The sequence below is a fragment of the Aotus nancymaae genome, unplaced genomic scaffold (genome assembly GCF_030222135.1).
Source record: "Aotus nancymaae isolate 86718 unplaced genomic scaffold, 86718_ANA_hifiasm-v0.15.2.pri h1tg000040l, whole genome shotgun sequence".
Classification (NCBI taxonomy): domain Eukaryota; kingdom Metazoa; phylum Chordata; class Mammalia; order Primates; family Aotidae; genus Aotus; species Aotus nancymaae.
The window spans coordinates 112795192-112815866 of record NW_026988454.1 but is presented as its reverse complement, the minus strand read 5'-3'; the positions used below and the strand labels follow the sequence as shown (position 1 = coordinate 112815866).

Sequence of the window (20675 nt, the reverse complement as noted above, 5' to 3'; positions counted from 1 at the left end):
TATGTTGAGACATTTGTGTTGCATCTTATTTCAAGATTCAGGTATTGAGTGCTGAGATGTCCAAGTAAATACTTACATAGTGGTTGAAATTGCAGTCTTTTGAAAGAAGTGAGTAAACTCTGAAAGACTTTTCATTTAAAAGAATAGGCTGAAGGAATTAAAATGTTCAAAATTACTCTCATTTTCTTATGTATCATCTGTAGAGATTACCCCTTTCAGCCTTGGAAGTTTAGGGCAGCAAAATAATTTTCTTCAGAATATATAAAAAATATCTAAGGGGTGAATACCTTTATATTATTTTCTTATTATACCACAATTTGCCTGGGTTCCATTTCTTTTCTCGTTCATGAGACACTGATTAATAAACAAGTTTATGTCTAGAAAATTCCCATCTCTAAATCAAGATTAGTATTCATTGGCTTTTACACCATAAGACTAAATGTATTAAAAAAGAAAGAGATGAAGTGGAAATTCCTGTGCTGTATGTGAGATGATTTTCACCTGACCAACATCATAAACTCCTCCCCTTCTACAGGTGTGGGCACTTTTTTTTTTTCCTCTCCCTCCTCTTTCCACTAAGGGCTAATTAGGGAGGTAGCCTTGAAGAATAAGCTTGCCATTTATATAAAAGGAGCCACTGCACTGATACACAGCTGAAAATCCTCAGTTTTGGACTGAACTCCTAGCAGGTAAACATTTATTTATTAATATAATACATTTCCAGTCATAGTTTATAATTGCGGAAAAGGATGGGAAAAATAGAGAAGAGATGAAATCCAACCTTATACAGGAAGAATACATTGCAATTAGGTTTCAAGGAAAGATATATGTTGTTTTGTTTCTTGACATGTTTTTGTTTCGAGTTTTTTTTACTCTTAAATTTTGATATGAGGAAAATAAGCATTACGAAGTATAAATTTTTTTGTGTTGTGATATGGTCACAACTAGAACAACATCTCTGAAACAAAAATCCTAACATATAAAAAATAATTACTAGCATTGGATTATAAGTGCTTAAAAAATGTATTTCCTCATTAACAAATGCCCACCATTGTACTGTAAATAGTGTACTACATTATAAAAACAGATATCTTATGTTTCAGTGTTTATAAAACTTAAAGGTCTCCCAGGAGAGTGTCATACTTTCATCGTTATGATAAATATTAATAAAATATTTTAGATGCTTGCTCTGTGTTTATAAACATTCAAATGCCCCCCAAAGAAACTTCAGTTTCCAAAACTTACTTGAGCATAATTATTTTTCTTGACAAATACTTTCAAACAGTGAGTCTATTGGTTATAGTTTGGTTAAAGGAGTTACCAACCTTTACCTTCCGATTCCAGAACATAGTGATTATGGACAGTAATCGAGTGGTAAGCTATGACACTCTGCTCTTGTAGCTTTCAGAGTTACTCATCATTATGACTCTAACATAACTGAAAACTGTGCGGAAAATATTTTCTGCATCTATGAGAATTCTGCTCTATTTTGTGGCATTGAAAAAATCTTTCTATTTAATGAAAGATCCTTAAGAAATTAATCGCTGTTTACTGAAAGGGTATTGTCAAATGTAGATTAATTGTAGTGTCCTCTCTGTATGAACCCATGGGGGAATGTCTCTGATTTTAGCTTGTCACCCTGAGTAATTTGTGAGTTGCAAGAGTATAGTCTAGAAGGGTAGGTTGAAGCCTGATTAAGGAGAGGTTTTACTATTAAGAAGCTAGAGTACTGGACTTCAGGGATGGCATAAGTGAAAAAACAAGCAAATGCTAGAGGAAAGAGTATAAGGATAATTTTCTGGGCAAAGTGAATCATGTAACTAATCATATTTGTTTCTTTTTATGTTAGAAGGTTTAGAGTCAAAAGTGTCCTCTCGCCTGCTGCAAGTACAATTGATTCTCATTGTGGTAATTATTTTCAGTAAAATGATACTAGACTTAGTCGATACTGAAACATTGTTCCTAATAGAAATACAGTTAGGTTCCTGTCAGCCTCTGGTCACAGTATTTTCATCAGCAGATCAATAATAACCTTGTTTTGTGTGTGTTTTTGTTGAAAGACGCATTAATATATATCATTGATTCAGGAACGTTATAACTCATGTCCAAACGAAACTTACCTAACAGTTGTATTTTCTCCATTATTCACATCACAGCCTTTTTGCACTTAGAAACACCTATATAGCACCTAAGTTCTATGCTTTTGGTCCAATTTAAACAGAAAAATCGACAAAAAGCACAGAAATTTGAAAAACTTGGCACTAAGTAGACCATGAAAGGGCACTTGTTTACAGTATAAGAACAAAGAAGGCAGAGGATACCCTGTTCAACCTTAGCTGGAAACATGAGTTAGGTAACCCAGTTCTTTTTGCTGCTCTCCATACATGACTGCAGAAGTGCCACAAGTATTGATTTGGGAATTACAAATAAATTTTAGTGAGCAGGAAAATTTTCAAATGTGGAATCCATGATTAAGGAGGATCATCTACATACATAGGATTATGTTCCATGCTCCATACTTTGCATATTAACCTCACTTTTGACTCCATATTACTTTGTCCCTTTATTTCTCCCTTGCCTGAATTTTAATTCAAGCTTAATTTTTCTTGATATATTTTATGTGTTTTCATAAATGGCTTTAGATCCTTCAAGGAACAAACCAGGTAATAAATCAGCAATTATCAACAAATATTCTAATTCCTACTCTTTTCATTGGCTACTTTGCTAAGTATTCAGGCATAAAAAGATCTCTAGACATCAAACCTGATTAAGAGGTTCATGATCCACTGTCCTTTGAAATAATTTTGTTTCATTTTTGAAACTTAGTTGAAATAAACGTATTTCAAATAAGTATCTACTACAAAGTTAAAATTGTATTTAGAGATGATGCAAGTTAGTGAAAAGTTAAGCAGATGAAAAAGTGAAGAGATGATGGCTGTACTTCTTTATTTGCCATTCTGAAGTGTGGCAACTTGATCTCTTCAAAATTTCTAATATTGGTCCAGACTGGGCGTACTAGGATTCAAAAGCCTCTTTGATGTTCAGGTGCTGCCCTGGCCCCTGCAATCTCTTCTGACTCCTGCAGAGAGCACAAACACCTCAAGTGTACCACTCAGTGAACTAGAGCCCACAGGGCTTGATCATATGCTTTCCAGAAGTTCAGGCTCACATCAACCTCATGGTGGAATTTTACAGCAGATTTTAGGTAGATTACAATTGAATTACAAATAGATTACAATTGAGAACACAAACACCTCAAGTGTACCACTCAGTGAACTTCATATGCTTTCCGGAAGTTCAGGCTCACATCAACCTCGTGATAGAATTTTACAGCAGATTTTAGGTAGATTACAATTGAACATTCAGGGTATCCTGTAATCACATGGGTATGCCACACAGGGAAATTGAGTAGAGTTTTCTCTACCCGGAAAATATGTTGTAAAGCAGTGATCCCAGCTCTCCACAGAGGCACCACGTTCTCCTGTCTAGCTGAGTTCTCTTTGCCATCCTAGTGCCTGCCTGCCACATATAAGTTGATAAGCTCTGCTACACTGAATGTAGGAAATATGTTTTTTCTTTAATTCAGTCCATCCCTGATTGGAATGATGCCAAAAAAAAGTTTTCTTGGGAACAAAGCAGGGGAGGTGAAGTCCCCAAATCTAAAAACATGTAATTGCATGAGAATGATGACTTTGCATACCTTTCATGTAGGCCCTTCTTTCTTAAATTTTATATGGCTAAAATGAGCCTCAGCCTTTGCCCACTTCTGATTCTTCATCTTCAATCTAGGTATTTCTCTCCAAGTTGTTCCTCATAACCACCCAACCCACTCAAGTCTTTCTCTAGTCTTTGTCCCACATTATCAAAAGGATGTTTTCCTACTTACCTCAAGATTCTTATTCTGAGCTTCATATTTTCCATTCAACAACTATTTAGACTGTCCCTACTGTGTGCCAGGCCCTTTGGCAGGTCCTGTGGGTACAGTAGAGCACAAAGAAGACATGGGTTATACCTTCATGCAGCTTATAGTTGACTCACGATGGATTTAGATCGAATAAAACACAAAGAAATGTAAAATTACAACTGTTATACATGCCCTGAAGGAAGTTTAGAGTATAATCAATGTGTATAACAGACTTGACCCAGTATAGATACTCACATCTGTTCAGGATTAGATCATTTTAAAAACTTTTTATTTTTTTATTTTCTTTTTCTTTTCCTTCAGCACCAGTTTTTCCCAAGGATTAGGTCATTAACACTTCCCATGTATTCTCTGGTTTAACCATTCCTGTGCCTCCCCATTTTCCTTCTTCCCTCTTCAGAGGGAGCAATGGCAGTCAGAATTATACCCAATGAAAATAGAAGTACAAGAATACTCCTAAATAGATTCAAATATTAACAGGTGGCTGGTCCGAGTGTAGTGGTGTTTACAACTAATTGATCACAACCAGTTACAGATTTCTTTGTTCCTTCTCCACTCCCACTGCTTCACTTGACTAGCCTTAAAATATATATATATATAAACAGACAAAAGTTAAATGCCTACCTTCAAGTTTCTGATTAGGTGCGGAGTAGCAAGAGCTCTGGAATAGATGTTGGTGCTGAACTGTTCTACCAAATTACTGATACTGGAGAAAATGTTGAAGAGTTGCTTTCCAGAATCACTCAAGGTACCATAAAATTAATAATTTTTAAAACTTCTTTATTGTGTTAATCTGTAAAATAATGTCAAACTTGTGGCTATTTCCCTTTTTTTCTGATGATAAGACTCTCTAGGAGCACTTGTTAAACATACAACTTCCCAGCTTCCTCCTACTAGAGACGGATTGAATAGACTGGGATAAGGCCTAAGGAATTACAGGGTTTTTTTTCCTTTAAGTCTGGGATCCATGTGCTGAACGTGCAGGTTTGTTACGTAGGTATACATGTGCCATGGTGGTTTGCTGCAACTATCTACCTGTCATCTAGGTTTTAAGCCACACATGCATTAGCTATTTGTCCTAATGCTGTCCCTCCCATGTCCCCCCACAGGAAACTATACTTTTCATAGTCACCTAGATGACTCCTAAGGAAATTTAGATAATTTCTAGATTATTTCTAAATAAATTTGAGTTCTAAAATATTTTAAATAGCAGAAGGGTATGGACTAGATGGCGTTGCGCTTAAGAACATTATCTAGTTAATAAGAACTGCGGTTTAGATTTTATTATAAATACAGTGAAATTGCCTTTAAGGGCTGAATTTCTTGAGCAAGGAGACTGCCCTATGCCTGGTTTTCAAATGTGAGTGGCATGCAAATCACCCAGGAGAGACATAACAAATTAGAATTTGTGAAGACAGAGACTTGCATTTTTACTAAAGACTCTCTATAATCCTTATGTATATTAAAATTTGAACAAGAGTGATCTAGAAAGAGTCCTCTAATGCACTATACTGTGTTAATTAAATTTGGCCATCTTGCCTTATTGTGCTTAAACTCTGTGTGGTATGGAAATTGTGAATAATAATTTGGAATCATTTGGCTAAAAAAAAAATTCTAAATGGACACTCTGACCCAAATTTTCCCAAGATCAGTGCTGACACTGAAGTGAATTAATTGAATGAAGCAGTAGGCTAGTTTGCTTTAATAACATGTCCAAATAATTATTTTGCCAGAGATAAATAAAAAAGGTTTCAATGACCTTTACAGGGTAATAAAAGATGTTAGAGAATAAAAAAAAAAATAAAGAAAATGCAATTTTGTTTATTTACACTTTCTCCGTTTTTTGGAGTTTGTGGTAAAGTTCCTTCCTAAGCTCTCATCTCATTCCCCCAGCACATTGACTTCCTTCTAGCAACACTCCCTCAACTCAACATTCACCCTTTGAATAATAGCTATTGGAAGAGTTTGTTTTCAACCAGTGTCAAATCTTTCAGTTGGTTTTAAATCCTATACAAAGAAGTTATGTTTTTTCTTTCTGAACCTGAATATTGAAAGGGTTTTTCCCTTTTAACATTCTGAACACTCTCAATCATATTCAGGTTATATTCTTGAGTAAGAATGTATAGTTTCCTCATGTGAAACTATATTAATAAACATTACTCTGTATATGCAAGATGAGCAGCCATAGAAAGTTTTAATGATTAACAGAACAAGCATGACCCTTCCAGGTTACTTTAGAACTTGAATTTTCACTAAGGGTGATCCATATTACACAAAAATATAAGCCAAACCCAATTTGGAAAGACTCCTTCTATGAGGATATGTGAATGAGGTCCAGATTGGGTAATATAGAAGAAAGTTGTACAATTTTAGGCATTGAAGAAAATGAGTGATTGAGATTAAAATAGTGATAAAGTCAGGTGCAGTAGCAAGCTTGCAGTCTGAGCTACTTGGGAAGCAGAGGCAGTAGGTTCATTTGAACCCAGGAGTTCAAGGCCAGCAAGGTCTCATTTCTTTAAAAAGTTTTTTTTTAATTAAACAAAAAAAATGATAAGGGAGGTAAATGTAGGTTCCAATGTTCATATATATATAAAGTTCATTGAAATCTAACATGCTACAAAGTACACACAATTTAATTATGTAGCTCAATGAATTTTCATAAAGCAAATGTCTACATAACATCCACTATTACAGAGAAAGAAAATTACTTTTGACATCACTCCTTCCCATTCCCAATGATCCTTTCCAACCACTACCTTTCATTGCTGCCCAAAAGTGACCACTATCCTGACTTCCAAAGCCATAATTTAGTTTTGCCTGTTTTTCAATGTAACATAAATTGGATCACACAGTAAATATCTTTTTCATATCTAACTTCTTTGGCTTAACATTATTTTTGTGAGATTCAGGGATCTCATTTAGCAATAGCCTACTCATTTTCATTGCTGTTTTGTAATCTATAGTACCAATGTGCTACAATGTATTCATTCATTTCACTGTTGATGCATGTGAATGGTGGTAAGACTCCTATAGTTCAGCAGTCCTTGTTACCGCCATAACTTTGTCCAACCCCTACAAGCACACATGTGATATATGAAAGCTGTTTTGTAGGACAGACATCTGTCTTAGTAGAGAAAAATATGTGGCTGCTTATGGTGGCTCATGCCTGTAATTTCAATACTTTGGAAGGCCAAAGTGGAAGGATCACTTGAACCTAAGAGTTCAAGACCAGCCTGGGCAACATAATGAAACCCCCATCTCTACAAAAAAAAAAAAAAACTTTTTAAAAATTATACAGGTGTGGTGGTGATTGCCTTAGTTCCAGCTACTCAGAAGGCTGAGGTGGGAGAATCACTGGAACCTGGGAGGCGGAGGTTGCAGTGAGCCAAGATGGTGCTACTGCACTCCAGCCTATATGACAGAGCAAGACTCTAGTTCAAGGCTGCAGTGATCTGTGATTGCCCCACAGCACTCCAGCCTGGATGACAGAGTGAGACACTGTTGCAAAAATAAATAAATAAATAAATAAAAATAAAAGTAGAGACAACTTTAAAGAAACAAAAGAAAAAATGTGAAATTCCACAGAACAGAATTCTAACATTATTCTGGTTTGGTTCAGTCACCAAGCGTTCAATCATCTATGTCAGGCTCCATGAACTTAAAAATGAATGAGACATAGTGATAGACTTCAGGGAATGCTTATAGAGCCTTGCTCCATCAAATCAAAGTGCAGTTTTTTGTTTTCTTTTAATTTGGGTTGATGTCACCCTCTAATGATGTCTAATCGTAATTTAGGGTTGAAGTAGGAGCATTTCACAGGTTATTTTCAAATAGTATATTGGACTTGAAAAGCAGCTGAGCATCAAAATTATTTGTGTAAGTTTTTAAATATGCATGAAACCTAACTGCGTATGTCATCCTGATTCATTCAGCAAGTATTTATTGCTGACCTATATGCCACATACCCATCTAGTAAGCCTATGAATTTGGTACCTCTCACTGCTATACTATAAAAAACTAGGTCTGGAAAGAGTTTTTATAGGATTTCGTAGACTTTTTACCAGTTTTCATGTGCACTGATGAAATAACAATAGAAAAATTAGTGTGTGTATCTATTGTGTCTGCATTTATATGTACATGTTTATAATTTTCTCTCATGAACACGATTATACAGTAGAACAAGAAGTAAAGAAGATAGTATGTGACTGAAACAGCTAATAGTATGATTGGCTTGTCTCTCTGGGTTATGTGACTCAGGTTTATGGAGCAGTGATGAACATAAATCGTGGGAATCCCTTTCAAAAAGAAGTGGTGTTGGATTCATGGCCGGATTTCAAAGCTGTTATCACCCGACGACAAAGAGAGGTACAGTTTTGAAAGGTAAAAAAATCAAAAATAAAAATTGGAAAGAAAAAGTAGGCAATGGTATTTTATGCCCATAGTAGCCATATACATTAGCTTACAATACTATATCTTTCACCATTAATTTCTTTTCTTTTCTTTATTTCTATTTATTTATTCATTTATTTTATTTTATTTTTTTTTTAGACAGAGTCTCATTCTGTCACCCAAACTGGAGTGCAGTGGTGCTATCTCAGCTCATTGCAATCTCCACTTCCCAGGTTCAAGCAATTCTCCTGCCTCAGCCTCCCAAGTAGCTATGATTACAGGCACCCACCACCACGCCTGACTAATTTTTGTATTTTTAGTAGAGAATTTAGTAAAAACAGGGTTTCACCATGTTGGCCAGGCGGAGCTTGAACTCCTGACCTCAGGTGATCCATCCGCCTCAGCCTCCCAAAGTGCTGGGATTACAGGCATGAGCCACTGCACCCAGCCTCACCATTAGTTTCTAATTTGACTGGCTTCTGAGTGTCAGGAATGTGAAAAACCTCTAGTCTAAACATGTTCAATAAAGAGGTTCCTTAGTATTTCATGATTTCTAGAAGGATGAAGCACAGATGGCTGATTTATAGATACTAGCTGTTTCCCTGAGTAAATGATTCCTCATGACTGATGACTTTGGTCATGTGGGTATTTGGAAGAAGAGTGAAAACAACATCTGCCCCATTCTGCCCCTGAGACCAAGGAGAAGCTCACGTGGCCAAAGAGGTGCTGTCCTGACCACATTAGGAAGATTTTGAGAGTTGTAATTTTTGGAAGTAAATCCACTCAGTTATATACCATTTTTATTTTTATAAATAAACAAAATCCTAGAAAAATGTGAAATGGATGTCTAAAAACCTTCCTAGCCAGATATGGTGGCTTGTGCCTGTAGTCTCAGCTACTTGAGAGGCTGAGGCAAGAGGACTGCTTGAGCCCAGCAGTCTGAGGCTATAGTGAGCTATGATTTCACCACTGCACTCCAGCCTGGGCAACAAAGCAAGACCCTGTTGCTAAAAAATAAAAAATAATTTAAAAATTTTTAAAACAAATCAAAACCTTTTCTAATCCAAGAAGAAAGAAGAAAAAAATGGCCAGGTGCGGGGGCTCACGCGGGTGATCCCAGCACTTTGGGAGGCCGAGGTGGGAAGATCACGAAGTCAGGAAATGGAGACCATCCTGGCCATCATGGTGAAATCCCATCTATGCTAAAAATTAAAAAGTAGCTGGGTGGGGTGTAGCCCCTGTAATCCCAGCTACTCAGGAGGCTGAGGCAGAAGAATCTCTTAAACCTGGGAGGCAGAGATTAAAGTGATCTGAGATCGCGCAACTGCACTCCAACCTGGCGACAGAGCAAAACTCCCTCTCAAAAAAAAAAAAAAACTTTCCTAATCCCAGGAGAAAGAATCACTGCAGCATATTAGCCCCATTCCCACTTAGCCATTGTTTTATAGATGACTAAATTTGTTAGCCACCTATAAAAATTAGCTAGACATTCCCAACTAATGTTTTCTAATCTACCTAAGATTTGGATTATCCAGATAATATGTTTATGTTTTTATAATTATGTCCTCTGTCCTAGGCTGAGGTAGATAACCTTGATCATTATACTAATGCCTATGCTGTGTTCTACAAGGATGTCAGAGCTTATCAACAGCTATTGGAAGAATGTGATGTTTTTAACTGGGAGCAAGTTTTTCAAATACAAGGTGAGGTCAAGTGTAAGACTTATATTATGCAGTCATTTTTTCTCCTCCACAGTATATATCCAGATAGATATTGGTATTTCATATATATGAAAATATACAGATTATGTATATACACATAGATGTATAAATACAAACACATACATTTTGTGCATTTACCATTTCTATATTACAGTGTTATAAGAACACTTACTTGTCACTTCTAATGAGGCATGCATTGCTTTCAGGGTAAAAAGAGATCATTTAAATGGATCCATTCTTAGGTGACATATTTTTTCTATTATACTGTAACATGGAAGGATATCAGTGAGAATCAGAGAATATTTTTCCTTATTGGTTTTAATCCTTTTCTATCACACCTTTTAAAATAACTATCATTTAGGTCTTAGCCAATAGGTAGGCCTTTTATTTTTTCTGAATCAGATGATTCTGGAAAGAAATAATCAATTGATCTGCATAGTGTCCTGAAATGATTTTTTTTCTCTCTCTTCGAGTCAAGGTCTTGCTCTGCAACCCATGCTGTGCAGTGGTGTGATCATAGCTCACTGCAGCCTTGAACTCCTGGGCTCGAGGGATCCTCTTTCCTCAGCCTCCTGAGTAGCTAGGACTACAGGTGGCACCACCACACAGGGTTATTTTTATTTTTGTAAAAACAGAGTCTCACCCTATTTCCTAGGCTGCTAAAGTGATTTTATACAGAAAGAGTTTATATGAGCTGTGAGGAGATAATTTCATGGCGATCAGGGCTTGTGGCAGAACTTTATGCCAGGAGAAAGGAATATTTAAGGGTTCCTGATAGTTTAGATGAATAGTTTCAGCTTCAGTGTACACTTACTCTTCCAACTTTTCATAATGATTAGGTGTTGGTATAGGCAATGAAGTTGTTGTTTATGACTGTTCCAGTGAAATGAGTTCCTTGATCATTTAACGAGAAAGTAGAGAACCTCATATTGGAAATATAAAGTCTAGTAATTTTTTTTTTTTAACTGTAGAGAGCTGAGGCCCTCCAGTAAGGAAAAGCTTCTATCCACCTGGAAAATTTGCAAATAATGACTAACACGTGGTCATAAGCCAAAGCCTTCAGATGTCATATAAAATGTATTTGTAAATGCTCAAAAAGACCTTATGCAAGAAGCTCTAAACTATCTCTTACCTTTACAGATTTGCCCCAGTTATGCTGGTTAGAAATGAGACATGATTCTATCACTTCCATAGCCAATTTAGAAAAAAAAATGTTCTGACCATTATTCCTTTAACATGGAAATGAATAAAGTTCCTCACTGATGTGAAAAATCATGGCGGTAATTGGATGGATCTTGGTGCTACAGGTCTATTATCACTAAATCACCTTAATTCATCATTATATAGAAAAGAGGTATATAATTACCAATATATTTTTCAGAAGGCTGAGCTGACGTTGTGAGTAAGTTATAGTCATCTAAATCAACCCAGTCATTCTTTCTGAAGGTTTGGTGGGGACAAATGTGAATTAGTATCACCTAACATAGCTGGAGTAGTAAAGGTCCCTCATTTAGCACGTAAGTCAACCTGGACATTACCCTGGGCTTCTCATGTGGTCTCTTGACTGTAGACTTCTGTAGTAATAGCTGTAATATTCTTGGAATACTGAATACCTTCTAGGAAGTCACTGGTATCTTTACTATTCTTAATTGGAGCACCTAAAAAGGTCATAAATCCTCTCTGATTCCATAACACAATTCTAAAAGCCTACCTACTGGCCATATACATGATCAACATTTGCCATAGTACAGACACCAGTCACAGATACTAGTTTGGCTACTGGGTAGATCAAGAATTAGGTGATGGAGCTGCTTTAGGACTTGGTGTCCAGAGGAATGACAAATCCTGCATAGGAATGCCTTTGTCATTTTTAATCTAAGAGCCATTAATGAACAATATTAAATCATGTTTAACCTACTAAGCTAACCAAAGTAGCTAAACCACCCTTTGGTTTGCCATGTGAAGGGAGGAAGTGAAAAAGTATACAGCTACCCAGACAGGCCAGGCTCTTCTGCTCACTACTAATTGCACTGATGTGAAAAGGATTATCTACATGTATACTAACCTGAGAGTCTCAGAAGCCCGCTTATTGGTAACTAGTCTAAGAAATGTCTGGAATTCTGGCTTATCCAGTTAACTGCTCTTCTCATAAGAAGGTAGGTAGAAAGAGGCAGAGCAAAATGTGGAAGTTCCTTTCACTTGTGGGAAAGGGGAAAATAATTTGTTAAAAGTTGTAACCTATAAAGAAGACCAAAGGACATGATCAAGAACACCATGAAGAGGTAATCAACAAACTCCAAGATTATGAAAACTGCACAGCAAACACTTGTTTTTTTTTTTTTTTTTTTAAACAAATTAAACTGAAAGAATCAAAGGGGGGTAAAGATTGAAGGAAAACATGTAGATTAAAAAATTTAAGACCACACACTTGAAAAGTAGGCACTGTCTCCTTTTTTCTCATAGTCTTTTAAATTGCTTAGGTGGAATTCAGTGTTATAATATGGGATAGTAGCCACAGCATCTATAATCTTAATAACATTAACTCAAAAGCTTACTTATCTTTTCTGAGGCTTAACTCCCTGAGGGAGGAGTCAAGGCTCAGATACCACACTGCGTTCAATATGCCTTCCCACTCATGCATTCTTCAAGAAGCCCAGGGCCACACTGAAGAGCCTTACCAGAGGGAAGGAAGCAAGCCATTAGTCAGGGGAAGAGGGAAAGTCAGTTTGCAGAGGATTCAATTAATCAGTACACAGACTGGAAAAGGAAAGAGTAGATGGGGATTTGGAAAGGTGGTGAAAGGAGTCATTCTATAAGCTCTCTAAGAATAAAGACCAGGGAAGGCCAGGCATGGTGGATCATGCCTGTAATCCAAGAGCTTTGGGAGGCCAAGGCAAGAGGATCACTTGAGGCCAGGAGTTTGAGACCAGCCTGGGCACATAGGGAGACCCCATCTCTGCAAAAACAAAACAAAACAAAAAAACTTAAAAATTAGATTGGCCAAGGGGTGGCATGCACTCAGGAGACTGAGGCGGGGGATCACTTGAGCCCAGTGATAAAAAGTCCCATGGGATATTCCCATGATAAGTTTCTGTGAAGATCGTGATGGTGGTCCCAATGGGCAACATCATGGGAATTTGAAAATCCTAGAAAAATTTGAAAATGGCAATAGCTGTAATGATTTACATATAAATATATAGTGGTTAGGATAATACAAGGTGGCAAACTGCTGGTATTGATGATACTCAGTATAAAAATACTACAATAAATTTCCTCTTTCCTTTTTTAACTAAAATGCCCATATATTAAATTATGTCTTTCTATACACAGGGATGCAGAGTGAGTTATATGATGTTTCCAAAGCGGTTGCCAACTCAAAGCAGTTGAATGTAAAGCTAACTTCCTTCAAGGCTGTTTGCTTTTCTCCTGTTTCAACTCTGCCAGATGCCAGTTTCCTGTATGTAAACCAAGTTTTTGTATTTGGGGCAGGACTTAACTGCTATAGAATTACAGGTAGCAGTAACTGGAGTACTTAGTATCACTACAGAATATCTAGGCACTTTGGATTTCAGCCATTGAGCATAAATGGATGTGTGTGTGTGTGTGTGTGTGTGTGTGTGTGTTTACTCTTATTCTCTCTCCTGTGCTTGACTGCTCATAATTTCATTGAAAATCAAATCAGTATCTTTGTCCATAGTTATAAATGAACTCAGGATTCCTATGTTTTCACAGTACCCATGGAAAAATTATTCCTTAGTGTCCTCCTCCCTCAAATAATTCTAAATAATTTATATTGTCTGAGTCCAACAATCCAACAATAATTTATATAGTTATTGTTTTTGCTGTTTCAGGGATGGGGGTATATAGCTGACTTATGTTGAGCTCTTATGTGCCAAGGACTAAATGTCTTAATATGTTATTCCATTAGTTCTTTCCACAACGTTGTAAAGTAGGACTATTATTACTGCCCCTCCCACCCCACACCTTTTTAAGCAGAGATGAAATAACACACAGGGGTAAATTATAGAGCCAAGAAATCCCAAGTTCAACTCCAGATGCAATCTTTCAAAACAATGATTAGTTTCTATCTGCATTCATTCTTCTTTTGGAGTCCCTGCTCTGTCACTTACTAATTACCTTTCCTAGTCTCAGTTTCTTCTGAATTCATTCCATTAAGTGTTTTTAAACTTAATATCATTTTAAATCAACAAATAATAATTGTACACATTTATGGGGTACAATGTGATGTCTTGATAAATGTATATAATGTAGAATGACTAAACCAATCTAGCTAATATTTTAAAAAGTGTTACAATATTTTCTTGACATGTTGTTTTGCAAGAGACCGAAGAAAGATAATTAAAAAACACCCACCACAATGAATACTAATTTTCTTTACTCCTACAGTAAATGTTGAAAAAATTGTTGAGCAAAACAGCACTAAGCCTTAAAAAGAATGCAAATTTTAAGTCATAGGAAAGCAACTGGATTTTCTTTTATTATATTTTTAATTATGAAAATTTCAAACACACATAAAAGTTAAAAAGATAGTATAAAGAACCTGCCACCAATACATAGCTAACCTTATCTAATTTATACAACTATATATTCTTTCCACTCCCTGGATCATTTTGAAGAAAATGTCCCAGATATTATCCTTAAATATTTTAATATGTAACTCTAAAAAATGAATCTTTAAAAAAAACCCACTATACTGATATTGCTCCTGTGTCAGAGGTCCCCAAGAACACCCAAGGGTTCTATGGTTCACTATGTTGACACACAGGACTCAGCAAATATACTCATGGCTATGATTGATTATAATGAAAAGATAAAATGCAAAATCAGCAAAGGGAAAGGGTGCACTGGGCAAAGTCCAGCGGAAATCAGGCACTAGCTGCCAAGAGTTCTCTCCCAGTGGAGTCACACAGAATGTGCTCAGTCCCCAAGCAATGACCTGTAATGATCTGTGTAAAACGTTTCAAACTCAAGCAGTTCTCCCATCTGGGCCTCCCAAAGTGCTGGGATTTCAGGTGTGAGCCACCGTGCTCGGCTAAAAGTTGTCTATCAGGGAAACTTACTGTTAGAGACTCAGTGCCCAGGATTTTTATTGGCAGCATCCTCTGCCTAGCACAAACCAATTTCCTAGACTCGCAGAAGGAAAGCCAGTGTCAGCAAAACTCACACTGTTTGCACAGTTTAATCAAAGTGAGCCATTTATGTAAGTCCTGGAAATGGTAGCCCTCCTCCAGATGCACATTCCCAGACACCAACCAAGGGTCAACCTTGCAATTAGGTCTTTTTAAGAGCGATGGCCCCAAGCCTTCTATGTTCGCCTTTTCTGCACAATCCCTTAAAATATTGTTAACAATATTTCCTTAAGTAAAATAACAGTATTCATATTTCCCAAATGTAATAATATTTTTAAGTTTGTTTCGAATCAATAACCAAATAAGATCCATTCATTAGGACTCTTTATCTAAAGTTTCCTTTGACTTGCGACTTCCCCTTCATCTTTACTTTTTGGCATTACTTTTCTGTTGAAGAAACCAGGTTATTTGTTCTTTGAAGAATCCCATAATCTGTTTACAATCGTATCCCTGAGGAATTATTTAAAACTTTTGTCTGTTGAGTAGTCAAGCCTTTTGAAATGGGGTTTTAACTTGAATTGATCTCTTTTTGCATACAGTTAAATATTTTGTCCTTTCTTTTCTTAACTTCCCAGACAACACTGATGTAAACAGTTTGTCTTTAACACATAAATGGTTACTCAACTTTGTCAACTCTATTTTGAACACTGTGCCCTTTGGAAACAATGTCAGAGTCTCTAACATTACTATTCCTGAAACACTTGCCGTAGCAATGTTTTCATTTGCAGTGATATTTCTGCCCAAAGCTTCTTTAACATTGCCTTAAAGTTATTTCTCAAAAATTCAATAGAAAATTCCACTAAGCCAGCTATTTTTTTCCCCCTGCTTAGTGGATAGATGACTGGCCCAGTTCCACAGCTGATAATATGCCTGAAATGAGCAATAACACTACACACCACTAATTAAAAGAAAACACAAATTTTTACTTTATAAAAATGATGTCAAGAACATTACCAGTCTCTTACCAGTCACTGGGGATAGTCTTATGATATTAATAGTTTTAAGACTGAGAGCAAATTCTGAGGCACTGTCAGCCTCATAGGCTTTCATCTAAGAAATTTATTTCAGTTTTTATAAATTGCACCAATTATTTTTCTTTATCTTAATATCAGGGCTTTATATTGTAAATTAATAAAAACTTTCATAACATTAGAATAAACACAGTGAAAGCTAGTGGCCTATACAAATACTGCCGTGGCAAAGTTGAAGGTTGGGACTATTTAACCTAGAAAAAAGCGGGCCAAGAGGACAGTTTGAAAGAACAAATATGGCCATGCACAGTGGCTCACACCTGTAATCCCAGCATTTTGGTAGCCCGAGATGGGTGGACCACCCTGAAGTCAGGAGTTCCAGACCAGCCTGGCCAACATAGCAAAACTACATCTCTAATAAAAATACAAAAATTAGCTGGGCATGTTGGCACGTGCCTGTCATCCCAGCTACTTGGGAGCCTGAGGCAGGAGAATCGCTTGAACTTGAGGGGCAAAGGTTGCAGTGAGCCGAGATCATGCCACTGCACTCCAGCCTGGGTGACAGAGCAAGACTGGGTCTCAAAAACAAACAAACAAACAAAAACCCAAATATTTCTAAAGCATGCACATATGCCTGGCATATTAAGAAATCTATATTTCTTTTTTGGCCATGGATATATAACCACAGAAGTTCTATCCTAAAACATTTATTTTATTGAGCAAAAGATTAAGCCTTCAAGAATCTAAGGCCTTGGACTTACCAAGGCCTTAGAGAGGGTTTCAGCAGAGTCAGAACTAAATAAAAGCAATTCTGAGGGGTTTTGTTGTTGTTGTTGTTTATAGACAGTGTTAAAAGAAAACCTTTAGACAGATTAAATTTAGCAACATTGGTCTGGGAGCAGTGGGTCACACCTGGAATAATTCCAACACTTTGGGAGGTGTAGGCTGGTGGATCACTTGAGTGCTGGAGTTGGAGATGAGCCTGGCCAACGTGGTGAAACCTTGTCTCTACTAAAATTACAAAAATTAGCCAGGGATGGTGGCACACCTGTAATCCCAGATACTAGGGAGGCTGAAGTATGAGAATCGCTTGAACCAGGGAGGTAGAGGTTGCAGTGAGCTGTGTTGTGCCACTGCATTCCAACCTGGGAGACAGAGCAAGCCTCTGTCTAATAAAAAAAAAAAAAAAAAAGAACATTTATTTGAAGCAAAGAACAGTTCATGAATCTGGCAGCACTCAGAATCAGAAAAGGTTCAAAGTTATACCCACCAGTGGGAGATTTTATAGGCCAGATCACAGAAGCAAAGTAGGCAAATCCTCTGATTGGCAACAGCTAGGTATCTGCATTATATGGGCATGGTCTATTCACTTACTTGCCTATGATTGGCTTATTTAACAAACTCAACCATTTGTTATACTTCTAGGGTTGGTTTGGAGTCATTTATATACTATGATAGGTTGCAGTTCAACACATGGGGACTCAAGGTATGGAGAGAGCTGCAGGTCAAATTTAATTGATTTAACAACAGAAACACTTTCCTTGACCTGTGCTGAAGACAAAAGCAAGTGAACATAAAATTAGAAGCAATTACTTAAATTTGGTTTAGTAAGTGCTTTGTCTTCTCAGAAATAAAACTCCGAAAGGTGCTTGTAAATTGGGAATGGTGAATTCTAACTCACTGAAAATCTTAGGTGCCCTCTCAGGGATGGTTTCCCATTTTGAACCATCAAAATGAGTTGTAGACCAGGCACGGTGGCTCATGCCTATAATCCCAGACCTTTGGAAGGCAGAGACGGGCAGATCAGGATATCAAGAGTTCAAGACCAGCCTGGCCAACATGGTGAAACCTCATCTCTACCAAATATACGAAAATTAGCCAGGCATGGTGGCTGGACCTTGTAATCCCAGCTACTCGGGAGGCTGAGGCAGGAGAGTTGCTTTAATCCAGGAGGCGGAGATTGCAGTGAACTGAGATCGCACTACTGCACTCCAACCTGGGCGACAGAGCAAGACTCCGTCAAGAGAGAGAGAGAAGTAGTTATTTATAATCACGTGATTCTAAGGTCCTATTTGTTCTCGTGTCATTCTGATCTAGGAAGGGGCCTTCCCCAAGACTAACCTACCTGAGCGTTGCTGATGCGGATCTACTCAACCGGACTTGGTCGCGAGGCGGCAATGAGCAATGTCTCCGGTACATCGCCAACCTCATCGCCTGCTTCCCTAGTGTATGTGTCCGGGATGAGAAGGGAAACCCTGTCTCTTGGTCCATCACAGACCAGTTTGCCACCATGTGCCATGGCTACACCCTGCCAGAACATCGCAGGAAAGGTTACAGCCGGCTGGTGGCCCTCACACTGGCTAGGAAGTTGCAAAGCCGGGGATTCCCCTCTCAGGGGAACGTCCTGGATGACAACATAGCATCTATAAGCCTCCTGAAAAGTCTCCATGCTGAGTTCTTGCCTTGCCGCTTCCACAGGCTTATTCTCACCCCTGCCACTCTCTCTGGCCAGCCTCACCTCTAGCCCAGTGAAAAACTGCAGTGGTGTTCTTACTTTCCCTGAGCATACACACTCTTGGGTGCCAATGAGGGGAGAGTTAAAACAGGAATTGGGATACTCTTGGGTTGTTGGAAAGTATCTGGCTAATTCATATAGGATCCACTTAAGAAGCCTTAATTCTTTGCATCTCAGGTTTCTCCAGTAAATAGCTGTGGGGGTGAAGAGTAGCTGTGGCTGAAGACAGGATGATTGGCTCCACTGTATGAGAATAGGTTCTAAAGCCAGCAGTTTTAGTGTACTGGGAGAATGAGAACAAATGATTTAACCCAGGACTATGGGGCTACTGCTTTATGTTTGCTGCTTGGACCTCTGTATTCTTAGAGCCACATCGCTTCCCTACTGCCATCACTTTCCACTATTCCCACTGCTGTGTCTCACCAACCTCTGTTCCTAACACCTCTGCTGCCAAGTTCTCTGTAGAGTAACCTGCTTTTTCCCTTTTAATTACTTGCTCTTTACTTCTGCCTAGGACTCTAGCTTATAGTTCACTGCCCTGGGAATGTTCAAATGCAGTGGTTCTTACGTTTTAGTGTTTATCAGAATCACCTGGAGGGCAGGTTGCAACACACATCCCTAGGCCTCTCCTGCTATGAGGTAGGGCCCAAAAATTTGCATTTCTAACAGCTTCCCGCTGCTTATTTGCCTTGGATGAATGACAATATGGTCATTTTGATGCTATAAACAAATGCTGTAAGCATAGGACTAGACCTTACCTGTAATCTATTTCAGTCCCTTATTTCTATAATATATTTCCCATATAAAACTAAGATTCATACCTAGGGGTGTGTGGGGTATACAAATGAATATATAACATATATGCATACACATATATATACATTCAATTCATATCTTCTATACATATGTATATACTCATAGAATTTTGATAAGATAATAAACTTTAACTCTCTGATTACATATGAAAAATTTGAAGACCAGAGAAAAGAAATAACTTTGTCAAGATTATATTCTTTCTAATCTGTACTGGAGGCAAAGCCAATATGCTGTACTTTTAATTCCAATCTGTTCTTTTCACTAAATCATGTATCTTTTTTTATAAAGAAAATTATAATGCTTAAATAATTAAAATATTAATTTATTTTTCTTTTATCCTTGTCATTATTTCTTCTTAATTTGGGTTCCAGTTGCTTCTGTATGTGTATCTTTCAAGGACAGCAAAGAAAGAGCTAAGTGTCACTAGCTGTGTTCTCCATTTACAATAAAAGCAGGCACTAACAAAACAGTTGGATTTGCCTTGTCTTGATAAACTTGACTTAGCTGTATAGAAAATACTGATTTCTGATACCCAAGGAGGACACAAAATCCTGACTACAAAGATACGGGAAAATCCAACTTTTAGGTGTTTATTCTGAGAAAAGGAAACAAACTGGCTGAAGTAGAGCACATTTAAATAATAAAAACAAATAAGACTCAGTAAGAATGAATATATGCTTAGTTCGAGCCCATGGTTACCTGGAAACTTATCTATTGTTGGATCCAGAGAGGAAAGCACTAAGTAACCAGAATCCATAAACCTCTTAGGAGAATATGCCCTAAGGATGCTAATTATCTTTAGCATCGAGCTTGATATATGGCAATATTATTATAGCCTTATCTTTTTCCCAACAATAATTTCCCTAACATTTGACATTTAACTATGTGCTAATAATTGCACCAAATATGAGATGTATATAACTTAATCCTTGTGAGGGATAAGTTATTGCCTTTTGTGGGAATTCTCACTTAGAGGCGTTATGAGCCACCAAAGTTATGCAGACTCTAAGTGGCCAAATCATGTTCAGAACATGGGTGTGTTGGATTACAAAGCCTGTACTACTAGTCATTAAGCTAATTGGCCTCTCAAGCAGCTTGGAACACTTTGTAAATAATTGTTCCCTTATCGCATTACTTTCTGAATTTTCTACCTTCACCTCCACCCCAAAAACAGACCCATATTTGAAAATT

General features: G+C 37.4%; 1 protein-coding gene across 1 annotated transcript; it reads left to right on the top strand.

Moving 5' to 3' along the window:
• Nucleotides 1-569: 569 nt before the first annotated feature.
• Nucleotides 570-19808, top strand: GLYATL3 (glycine-N-acyltransferase like 3). Its single transcript, XM_012441529.2, has 6 exons — nt 570-689; nt 4565-4670; nt 8180-8287; nt 9888-10014; nt 13363-13489; nt 18251-19808. The coding sequence occupies exons 2-6, from the start codon at nt 4593-4595 to the stop codon at nt 18675-18677; spliced, it is 867 nt and encodes a 288-aa protein (XP_012296952.2). The 5' UTR covers nt 570-689; nt 4565-4592; the 3' UTR covers nt 18678-19808.
• The last annotated feature ends 867 nt before the right edge of the window (nt 19809-20675 follow it).